Source organism: Panthera tigris, chromosome C1 (assembly GCF_018350195.1).
Source record: "Panthera tigris isolate Pti1 chromosome C1, P.tigris_Pti1_mat1.1, whole genome shotgun sequence".
Taxonomy (NCBI): Eukaryota; Metazoa; Chordata; class Mammalia; order Carnivora; family Felidae; genus Panthera; species Panthera tigris.
In genome coordinates, this window is record NC_056667.1 from 200,733,522 (window position 1) to 200,744,843 (window position 11,322).

The 11,322-nt window shown below is 52.0% G+C and overlaps 1 protein-coding gene across 3 annotated transcripts; it reads left to right on the forward strand.

Annotated features, from left to right (window-relative positions):
* The first annotated feature begins 776 nt into the window (after nucleotides 1-776).
* Nucleotides 777-6,604, forward strand: LOC102953706 (ciliogenesis associated TTC17 interacting protein). 3 transcript variants are annotated; one of them, XM_007086121.3, is made up of 10 exons: nucleotides 777-838; nucleotides 994-1,086; nucleotides 1,437-1,637; nucleotides 1,942-1,997; nucleotides 2,884-2,970; nucleotides 3,159-3,326; nucleotides 4,612-4,736; nucleotides 5,497-5,573; nucleotides 5,888-5,976; nucleotides 6,160-6,604. In XM_007086121.3, exons 1-10 carry the CDS (start codon nucleotides 814-816, stop codon nucleotides 6,388-6,390), a joined length of 1,152 nt encoding a protein of 383 aa, XP_007086183.1. In that variant the 5' UTR covers nucleotides 777-813; the 3' UTR covers nucleotides 6,391-6,604. The 3 variants fall into 3 exon arrangements, with proteins under 3 accessions (XP_007086183.1, XP_015394732.1, XP_042851255.1); XM_015539246.2 differs by lacking the exon at nucleotides 777-838 and having other exon boundaries at nucleotides 845-1,086; XM_042995321.1 differs by lacking the exons at nucleotides 777-838; nucleotides 2,884-2,970; nucleotides 3,159-3,326 and having other exon boundaries at nucleotides 845-1,086.
* The last annotated feature ends 4,718 nt before the right edge of the window (nucleotides 6,605-11,322 follow it).

Sequence of the window (11,322 nt, forward strand, 5' to 3'; positions counted from 1 at the left end):
ATATGTATTAAATACAGTACTCTTCCAACAAAGTAAGCTAGAGAAAATGTTATTAAGAAATCATAAGGAAGAGAAAATACATTTACAGTACTGTACTATACTTCTTGAAAAATATCCACATATAAGTGGCAGTTCAAACCCGTGCTGCTCAAGGGTCAACTGTATTGACTGGGTCAACCTGGAAGACATTTAACTTCTCGGGGCCTCAGTTTTCTTAGCCATACAGTGCAGGGGGGAAAGCATCTACCCACAGGGTTAGTCTGAGTATTAAATGAGATCACGTATGTGCAGCCTCCAGAACAGTATCTGGCCTGCCGTGAGCATGGTTTAAGGGTTTGTGGTCACTGTCGTTGTTATTGCCATCACTCTGACATGTAGCACTATTCACGTGGCATCTGACTGGGTTCTATGCACGTGAGGCCATGTCTGACTCAGGGCCACAACTTCTAAGGTCATTCTTTTTTTCTTTTTTTAGATTCCTTTTTTTTTTTTTTTTTTTTTTTAAGTACTCTCCACATCAAAAGGGGGGCTCAAACTCACGACCCGGAGATCAAGGTTTGCATGCTCTTCTGACTGAGCCAGCCAGGGTTCCCTAAGGTCATTCTAGTGACCCCTGTCATCCCCCTGCCGTGTCAAATGCTCCCTCTGCAGGACAATACTTCAGACATGGCCTGAGCCCCAGACCACAGTTCCTACCACTGCTTTCAAGGTCTGGTGGTTTAGTGAGGTGTGTTAGTGGCCCTTTAAGAGGCGATAGCTGGCTTCCGGTTGCCATGGAGACAGCTGAACACAGATCGGGTAGCAGAAAGCAGGATGTCCTCCAAACATCAATCCACAGGTGGGAAGAGGGCTGGCAGGACTAGAAACTGAAGGGGCATCTTCTCCCTCACAATCCTCCTTGGGGTGGCCTTGGAGGATTCTGCTTTGAGGACCCCTGTCCCATGCCTGTCCTTCTCCCCAAGAATGCCATCTCAGCCTTTCCTCTGTCCCTAGGCCCCAGAGCCAAGGACCACCAGCCCTCAACCCGGGAGAGTCTGCCAACCCTAGAGGCCAATGCCGAAGCCATCCACTTCCTCAACAACCTCCGTGAGCCTGGACAGTGCAGGGGGCGGGGGTGGGGGGGCGGCAGGAAGAGAGAAGACACAGCCCTGGCCCCCGGCTCTCTCAGCCTTGATTGGCCTGAGACTCAGAAAGCAACGGGGGGAGGGGGGGACCTATTTGTCAATAACCATCAAGGAAGGACCCCAAGGACATGGGGACTGGGGGTGGGGAGGGGTCTTCATCTGCTGGCTGTCGCAGAGGCCAAGGGAGCGAGGCAGGAGCTGCCTGAGACACGTGGGATGCGGAGAGGGTGGCTGGAGGGTCAGAGAGTCGGGGCCGGGGTTGGGGGGGGGGGGCTGGGGCTTTATCTGCCCCCATGGGACCCTCACCCCCAGAGCAGGAGGAGCTGCAGATGCTGCTGTTCTCCGAGACCCTGGCCATGGTCTCAGACACGGGGGAGCCTCAGGGAGAGCTGACCATCGAAGTGCAGAGAGGGAACTACAAGGACGAATTTGGTGTTATGTCGCACTGCCTCCTCGTGCACGCCTTTAGCCAGGGCTTCGTGGACAAAATGCTCTGCGGAATCTCCCTCCTGGGTAGAGCTCTTGCTGCCTGACTGGCTTCACCTCCATCCTTCCTCCCACCCCTCCCCCCATGCCTAGGACCTTTGCTCAGGACCAACCCTCCACTTCACCTTGGGAGCAGAATGAGGCAAAGAGGGGTATGGGAGGTGGGGGTGACGGGGAGGTTCATCACAGCCACAGACTTAAGACAAGAGCACCACCTAGTTTTTCCCCACGGTCACACTGCACCTGAGTCCTCCAGCCTGGGCCACCACCCTGCCTCCCTGCAATCTCCAGTCCTGTCCCCGGTGATGGCGACGTTCTCCTCTTACCCCAGGCTATCTTTCGTGGGACCTGCATATCATGGAACAACATACCCAGGAGTTTATCAAGGTACCTCCTGGGGCCCCCAGCTTTGGTTCCAAACCAGGTGTCAGAATAGGTGTCTCTCCCTGGGAGAGAGGGAGGGAAGAAGTGTGGGGGGGCTCAGTGGAATGTTACCCCAACTGTCCCCGAGTTACCCTGCAATCCCCACCACACACAACCTGGAAGCCAATCTATCGGGGGCAGCAGGTGGCTTCTCATGACCTTCTCCTAATACAAAACCTTGGAAGCCCAGCATCTTCCGGGGGGCCACGCGGGCTGGCCTTTCCCAGAGCCTGGCCTTTCCCAAGGGCCTGTCACTTCCTCGCCTCCAAATTCTCCTGCTCTGTGCCTCCCACACCCTGCCCCGGCCACCTCACTGACTTCTGGAACATGAACCATTTTACACGTTGGAAACCACTCATGCCTAACAACCTTCCCACAGAAACCATTCCCATCTTTTAAAACCCATATTCTAAAGTGCATATGCTTTTGAACTTCGTATTACACCATAACACGCCTTCTGTTCTTTTTTGTTAAAGTTTTTAAAAATGTTTATTTATTTATCCTTGAGAGAGAGAAAACACAAATGGGGGAGGGTCAGAGAGAGGGGGAGACACAGAATCTGAAGCAGGCTCCAGGCTCTGAGCTGTCAGCACAGAGCCCGACTCAGGGCTCAGACTCACCAACCACAAGATCGTGATCTGAGCCAAAGTCAGACGCTTAACTGACTGAGCCACCCAGGCACCCCTGCCTTCTGCTCTTGAACTTTACTACATATGGAAGATTTTCTATCCAAATTTCCCTCAGTTTTCTCGTTTATAAAGGAGAACGGGCCAGGTGGCTTCTGGGGGGCGTCCTGTTCGTGTACAGTCGGGTGAGCTCCTGATTCCCCTCTCTGTGCTCTGGCCCTTAGTTGCACATCCTCCCCACGGAGAGGAAGATGAGTCTGGTGAGGCAGGATGACCAGCTGGTCATGACCAGAAGTGTCAAGGAGGGTGAGGTAAGGGTGAGAGACAGGTGGGAGCCGTACCCCACGTCCTCTTGAAAGCCGAGAGAAGGGGCCAGATTGTGTCAGACCAGAAGCCTGGCATGGGGACTCAACAAGGACCATATGCCCAATAACTGGCTTTCCCGTCCTCCTCACCCCTTCCCAGATTAGCATCCCTGACCCGGATTTTTCCTGAACAGGAAGTGAAGACCGAAGTGACCTTTTTCCCCTGGAGCTCAACTGTGGGCTTCGTCTCTGAGGCTGCCAACCTGCTGTTGCTGAGGGTGATGGCTTGGCGTCAGCTGGTGCCCAGCAACGCCCGTTTCCTGGCCTTGGACACAGAGGGCAAACTCTGCTATTCCACTTATGTAAGGGGTCTCCCGGGGTGGGGGGGGGACTTGGCCTGGGGGAAACCAGAAGGGGCACAGAGATCGCTGAGATGGGAGAAAAGCCAGCTTGGGGGTGAAAGAAGGAGTGGGCTGGGGCCACGGGGGTGGGACTTCCGGGGCAGAGCCCCAACAAGACAGCCTTCGTTAGAAGATCACGTTTGACACAGTGGAGTGAATGAGAGGCACCGAAGCTGTGCGCAGTTGAGAGAAGCAATGCTTTTTGCCCCACGGTCCGTCCAGGAAAAGTAAATATAGTGGAGGGCTGCTTTTAGAGACGCATTTTTTAAATATCAGGAAATACACCATTTCCAACTGCACTTAAATGCTCTTTTACTGTGTCTCAGACAGGAAGGGCGTTTTTTCTCTTTTATTGTGGCTAAAACTAATCAACACACCTAGGACTTCCTGCAATGGGAGATTTTAAAGCTGTGCCTCTCAACACACATTTTGGGGGCCGCCTGGGTGACTCCGTCGGTTAAGTGTCCGGCTCTTGATTTCAGCTCAGGTCATGATCTCATGGTTCGTGGGATGGAGCCCCGAGTGGGGCTCTGCCCTGACAGTGCAGAGCCTGCTTGAGATTCTCTCTCTCTCTCTCTCTCTCAATCAAAATAAGTAAATAAACAGTTTTTAAAAATAAAAACATAAACACACATTTTGGAGGCTGATTTGACCAGCTTGGTAAAGGACATTCTAGTCTTTTCTATCACAAACAACAAACAGCAGTGTGTCTGGCACAAACAGACACACCTCACGTCCCCCCATCTTCTTTGAAACACACGTTTTATGCTAGCACTTTCTCTCCATGGCCGCAGCCAGTACAGGGGTTTAAGTTTTAGCTACAACAGGGCAGTCTGCCTGCAGCATGGGCCCAAGGCGGCCACAGACCTCAATCTAGCCCCCTCCTCAGAGCATCACCGGCCCCTCCCTCAAATTGCCCAGCGTCCCTCACTCCCCGCCCCACATGCTCCCACCTAATCGGTTGAGCCTCATCCCTGTAACTGACTCTGCCAACTAGAAGCCCTTGGTCATCCAGATGGTACAGGTAGGGTTGGGGCACAAGCAGCATGGAACTGGATCCCTAGGAGGGGGTCCCCACTTAACTTGGGGGTGCATCTCAAATCCTGTGGTGCCTGAGGGTCTGGACAGTCAAGGGTTGCTAATCACTGACAAGAAATGAAGCGGCACAGTGAAGAGGGCCAGGGTGAGATGTGGGGAGACCCTGTTGGGTATTTACCTCACTTCCCTCCATCTTGGCTGCTGCCAGCAAGCCCTGGGCATCCAGACGATCCAGGTGGGCCACCAGGAGGTGGATGTGTTCATCGTGGAGCAGACTGTCCACTCCAATGAAGGCATCCCTGGTTCCTGCCAGTTCTACCTGCTCTCTGATGGGTGAGCTACTGACAGTGGGGCCAAGGGGGCAGTGCTGAGCACAAGCATGGGTGCTCCATCTTGGGGGCCGGCTTTATCCCCACCATTCACTCTCCCTTCACATATTTACTCATTCTCCTGATGCCTGCCGTGCCTCCCGAACCCTCACCAAAGAGCTCTGAGAGGCTGAGGAGGTCACTGCTGACCCCACAAGGCCTAAGGCATAGTAGCTAAAGCAGCTGCCACGGGTGGTGGGTGTGATACTGAAGAACACCAAGGTTTGAACAACTTGATACCCGACAGGATAGAATCAAAGTGCTGGGGAAAGCATCCTGGCGCCCTCACTGCCAAGCTGGCACCAGCACGGCCCAGGCACCAAATCAGAAGAAAATTGGTGGGGAGGGAGGAAAGAATTTGTTTCTTGAAATTTCCAAAGAGGTATTGATATCATCATTTGTTACACTGGAAAAAAAGTAATCAGAACATTGCTGGCTTTCCTTATTTGATAACTTAGGGTGTTGTTTTTATTTTGAGCATCACATAGCCCGGAGGCTCATCATTTTTAGTGCTAAAGGTCTCATGCCAGACCTAGCAGACCAGCACGCGGCAAAAAGGGCATGAACAGGAAAAGCAGGGGCCATCATCTGGGGATCTAGAAATGAACACAACCCTGGAACTCAAGCAGGGTGTTGGGGAGCAGTGAAGGGAGACCCCCAGGACGGCTCTCAAGGGAGTGCGCTGGTCTGGGAAGCCCCCCACTCATGTCTGTGTTGTACCCCAGGCACCTGGCCAAGAGGATCCAGGTGGGTTCCCCCGGGTGCTGCATGATCACCAAGATGCCTATTTTGAGGGACAAGGGTGAGTGAAGCCTCTGGCGGGTGGAAGAGTGAAGGAGAGGTGGGAACACCTGGGGCCTTCCAGGGTGCAGGGGCTGGACTGAGTGTGGGATCAGAACCTGAAATCAGATGGAGAAGTTTTGCCCTCTAGCCCCTGACCCCAAGGCAATTAGGGGAGGATCATTTTGCAGGGAACCCCTTCTGGCAACTCTGGCCAGGTGAGCAGAACCCTGGGCTTTTCCCCGAGCCTGCCATTTGGGTGTCCTTGGGCATCCCTCTGTATGTGGGGAAGGTTCCGGGGCTGGGGGTGTGCAGCCTTCCTCCCTCCCCACCCAGATGAGCTGGAGCCTGCCCCGGTGTTTGAGAAGAAGCCCCTGGTGTGGGAGGAGGATATGGAGCTCTACTCGAGATTCCTGGGCCGGAAGGTGAGAGAGGCTGCGGTCAGCCCGGGGTCCCCATTCCTCTCCCCCCTCACCCAGCATAAACCCCGCCATTACTGATGTCCCTCGGTGCCGGCTGGAAACGCACACCCCGAGGGAGCGAAGGGAGGGGTGCGCTCCTGGGGCGCGGGGTCCGCGGGTCGCGCTCACGCTCGGCCCCCCCGCCAGGAGGAGCTGCGTGTCAGCCACCACAGCTACCTGCGGCAGCACCCCGAGGCCCAGGCGCTCATCTCGGACTTCCTGCTCTTCCTGCTTCTGCGCCGGCCGGCCGACGTGGTCACCTTCGCCGCCGAGTACTTCGGGCCGTTCGCGAAGCGCAACCCGCCGACCCCCGCCTTGCGCTCCTCCAACCGGCCCAGCCCCTTCCGCTCGCTGGACCCGGAGCGCCCCACCGACTAGGGCTGGCCCGGCGCCGCGTGCGGGGATGCGCAGGGAGCGGGGCATCCCTGTCCCCGGAGGGGATCCAGAGGGACTCACTCCGGAAGCGCGCCTTTTGGCCTGCGGTTTTGGGGGGAAATAAACGGGGCGCCTCCGCGGTTCCGCTGTGAGCGCCGGAACCTTCCCTGGCCAGACTATTGTGTTTTGGCTAAAAACAGGAACTGTTCACAAAGTTTGTCCGCGAATTTCAGTCTTTTTCCGAGAGGCTATGATCAATATCCCTGTTTTACAGAGAAGAAAATAAAGGCGCAGAAAGGTTAAGTAACTCCTAGAGGTAGTACGTAGAAGCAGGATTCAAACCTGGACGTCGGGAGCCAAAACCCACACCCTTAGCCACTAGCTTAGTGGCGATAAAGGGGCGGGGCTTCCTGGCCCTCAGAATCTTTCTGGAAGTCACTAAGCATAAACCAAACTGCCCTCCTCCCCACCCCCCCAACCAAGAAAAATGCAGCCGGAGGGAGGGGGGGGGGCGGTTAACCTGGATCACCACTGGCCTCGCTCATCACCTCTGAAGCCTCCCAAAACCCACTGGCCGCCGGCTCTCGCACTCCGCCTCTTTTTCCGCTGACACACAGGAACCCCCAAACTGTGTGCAGGGTCCCCCGTCCCCGACTCTCTGAGAAAAAGGATAGGTCGGCGATCATCGACTCCTTTAGGCCCCTGGCGCAATGTCGGTCTGGCCAATGGCTCGTTCCTGCCCAGGGCTGGGCGCGGCTCCTTAGCAAATGTTAGGCAAGCTTCTCACGGGCAGCTGGTAGTGGGGGTGCAGGCTCCATCTGTCCATCTATTCACTCGTGGGCCTGCCTCTTCCAGACGAGGGAGGCCGGAGAAGCTCTGTACTATGGTGAGGATGGCCGTCACCCAGGACTCAGGGAAGCGAGGCTTCGTGGAGAACAATCACGAGTTGAGCCTCGAAGAATTTCTAAAAATATCTTTTATTGCCCCCATCCCTTATTTCAAAAGAAATACATGTTCACTAGAGAAAACTGGGAAAAGCGTGACAAACCAATAGAAGAAAATGAATTCACCCCAGTTTCTCAACCTAGAGGCAGTCACTCTTAACATTCTGGCAAATACCCTCTTTAGTCATTTTTCTATGCATAAAAGTGGCCAGCGTTTGTTCACCATTTACTCTGACAAGCAGCTTTTTGTTTGGTTACTGATTTAACACGATCTTTTTTTTTTTTTAATTATTGCAGTATAGTTGCAATACAGGGTTAATTAGCATCACATCAAGCACTTTTTTTTTTTTTTAAAGTGATCTCTATACCCAACGTGGGGCTCGAACTCACAACCCCAAGATCGAAATCTCATGCTCTTCTGACTGAGCCAGCCAGGAGCCCCCATGTCAAGCACTTATATAGAATGTTTGAGCTGGTCTTTACAACTTCATGGGGCTTTTTTTTTTTTTTTTAACAAAAATGAAATCATACAGCAATAAGTGCCCATTGACTGATAATTACATTCTTAATTATATTTTTTACAAGTTTAAAACATTACAGATAAAGCTGGAAACTTCTGACCCCAATCTCCTTGTGTTTTGTAACTTTTTTCCTGCATTATAAGTGGCTTTATATTTTGAAAAGAGTTCCATGTGTAAATATTTTTTACAAGTGTAAAACATTACAGATAAAGCTGGAAACTTCTGACCCCAACCTCCTTGTGTTTTGTAACTTTTTTCCTGCATTATAAGTGGCTTTATATTTTGAAAAGAGTTCCATGGCATTACACAGTCATCTATTTTTTTAATGTTTAAAATTTTTGAAGGGGAGAGAGACAGGGTGTGAGCAGGGGAAGGACAGAGAGAGGAAGACACAGAATCCAAAGCAGGTTCCAGGCTCTGAGCTGTCCGCAAAGAACCAGATGCGGGGCTCAAACTCATGAGCCCTGAGATCATGACCTGAACCGAAGTCGGTGGCTTAAACGACTGAGCCACCCAGGTGCCCCAGCACGGTCATCTATTTTTGATGCCTCTACCATAATTTGACCAACCTCCCCCTGCCCCCGGGCCCCCCACAGCCTGCTTTTGAGTTTTGTTTTCAGGGTTTGGGAGGGGCTACTACAAACAGTGTTGCACTGAACATCTCTGTAGTTAAATCTTAGCATGAATCAACAATCCTGAAGGATACATGCACTGTGCTTGTTGAATTGATCTTAAGGTTCGTTGGTTTGATTATTTGTTTTAACATTCCCAAATTCTACATGTGTAGGATTTTTATTAAGGATCAGATAAAGCATTCCAGGCAGAGAAAAAGACATGAGTGAAGAGTTAAAGTAGAAAAGTGTAATGCGTGTTTATGGTCTAGAGCAGCATTGTGTGACAGAACTTTCCGCACTGATGGAAATGTTCTGTATCTGCAATGTCTGTTGTGGTAGCCACTAGGCATATGTGGCCATGGAGTACTAGAAATGTGACTAATATGACTGAGGAACTGGAGTTTTACCTTAAGTTTGTTACTATTATTTTTTATTTTCAGTAGGCTCCATGCCCCAACATGGGGCTCGAACTCACGCCCCTGAGATTAAGAGTTGCACGCTCTACTGACTGAGCCGGCCAAGCGCCCCTACTTTAATTTTAATTTCAATTTAGCCACGTGTGGCTCGTGGCTACCATATTGGACAGCAACAGCTCTGGAGGGTAACATCTCTTCATTCAACCAGGTACTAAGCTCAACAAATATCGGGTCCCTTCCACGTGCCAGGATTGTTCTGGGCAGTGGGAAATCAGCAACGACAAGACAAAGTCACTGCCCTCATGATGCTTACAGGTTGCATGGGGAGATAGGTAACAAACACAAGAAAGTAATTTCATATGTGCAATTCCGGACATTTATGAAAAAAAAAATAGGGGCACCTGGGTCACTCAGTCAGTTGAGCGTCCAACTCTTGATTTCTGCTCTGGTCATAATCTCACAGTTCATGAGATTGAGCCCCACGTCCAGCTCCACGCTGACAGTGCAGAGCCCGCTTGGGATTCTCTCTCTCCCTCTCTGCTCCTCCCTGCCCCATCAAAATAAGTGAATCAATGTTTTAAAAAGAGCATATTTTTAAAAATAATAAGCCAAGTCGTGGGTAGAAAGTGACTTAAGGTTGGAGGAATGAGGGCTGAGACTTCAGGGAGGGCCTTCCTGACGTCTCACTTGAGCTGGAACCTGAAGGAATGACAAGGGATCAGACCCGTGAAGAGTTGTGGGAAAAGCATCGTGGGCAGACAGAACAGCAAATGCAAGGGCCCTTGAGCACAGCATGCTGCAGTCAGAAGGCCAGGACGGCTGGAACACAATATGGCAGGAGAGGCTGGGGTTCCAGAGTGCTCAGTCATGGTGACATAGGCACGGCTGGGTCGACAAGGCCCCCCCCACACCCCAGGCCCTGGCAAGTTCACTTCATCTGTGGAGAACTGAAACTAAGGTCGCTCAGTGCACCCAGAACATTCCCACAGAGATCTTCAGAGTCCCCTCCGGTCCTTGATGCTCTGCCGCAGCAGGGGAGGGGGAGGGTCAGCGACATCTGACCCACAGAGATCCTTCCTCTGCTGAGCTCCCTTGTATCAAGCAACTTACAAAGAAGCCCACCTCTCCCCTGCCTGCTCTGTGACATCCATTTCAAAACGGGTCTGCTTTTAGATCTTATCATTTGTCCCCTGAACTTCTATGACCCCTTTCTCTTGCTCCATAATACCAGGACATATGTGTCTCTGAACAAAGAAGAAACAAACATTGAGCACTTCTGAAGCAACAAGCCCTTGACTAGGATCTGGGGACGCTATGGGAGGATTAGGGCCAGGCCCTACCCGCATGACACGCAGCCTAGAAGAGAAATCAGTCAGGATCCCATAGATGAACGTGTGAGTGCGGACCATAGAAGGTGCTAAGAAGGAAATGTATACGTGCAGCAGGGGAACGTTTCATGTGCACCTGACCTGGTAAAGGGAGCCCAGGGAGGCAGAGGGAAATGAATAGTGATAATAGTAAGAACAAGTACTATATAGCGCTTTGTATTCTAATCCCTCTCCACACGGTAATTCATGTGATTCTCACAGCACCCCTGTGAGGTAGGTTCTATTATTGTACCCATTTTACAGAAGAGGGAAAGGTTAAAGCCAAGACCATGCAGCTGGCCAGTGGAAGAGCCACGATTTGGACCCAGGGGGTTGGCTCGAGTCCATGTATAAATTCACTCTGATAAACAGATCAGATGTGGCTCTGGAAACAGATCCCAGAACAGAGAAGAGGCACCTTCTCGCTTTAGAAACTCCCCAAATAGGCTTGAACCATACACTGTCTCTCTCCTTTCCCAGGCATCCAGAAGCTGCGCATTCCCTCCCGCACTATCCCTGACAGCAGCCTCACTGCTGAGTTGCCTGAGTACGTGGGAAAGGCATTGTGCTGAGGGAGCACACAGCCTGGTCCTGGAGAAATCAAAGAAGGCTTCCTGGAAGAGGTCACACCAGAGTTGAGTCCTAGAGGACAAAAGGCTGTTTGCCAGGCAAAGGGTGTGGAGGATGTTTGAGGACAGGCAGCGTCCTGGAGGTGAGAGGGAGGGAGCATTGAATGTTTGAGCCTCTGCAGGGGGCTCAGGATGAGACGGTGAAGGGTCTGGGAACCCAACAGAAACACTGTCTGCTGTCCAGGAAACTGAGAGACCCTCGAAGTGGGTTAAGCAAATGCCTGCATGCCTGCCTGTTTCTGTGTTTTCTTTCCTCCCACCAGAAGCCGTAGGGAGCAGATAAACTAAGACCATGCTACAGATAGATGGAGCCCTATAAGAAAAGTCTTGGGGTGCCTGGGTGGTTCAGTCAGTTAAGCTCAGGTCTTAAACTAAGGTCTTTTGGCTCAGGTCACGATCTCCTGGTTCGTGGGTTCAGGCCCCACGTCGGGCTCTGTGCTGACA

Bases quoted from the DNA above. Each gene is read 5' to 3' on its own strand.
- LOC102953706 (XM_015539246.2), top strand. From the start codon at position 942: ATGCCTGTCCTTCTCCCCAAGAATGCCATCTCAGCCTTTCCTCTGTCC. The intron at 1,638-1,941 runs GTAGAGCTCTTG...CTCTTACCCCAG, and splicing joins CTGCGGAATCTCCCTCCTGG to GCTATCTTTCGTGGGACCTG. The intron at 5,977-6,159 runs GTGAGAGAGGCT...CCCCCCCGCCAG, and splicing joins CGAGATTCCTGGGCCGGAAG to GAGGAGCTGCGTGTCAGCCA.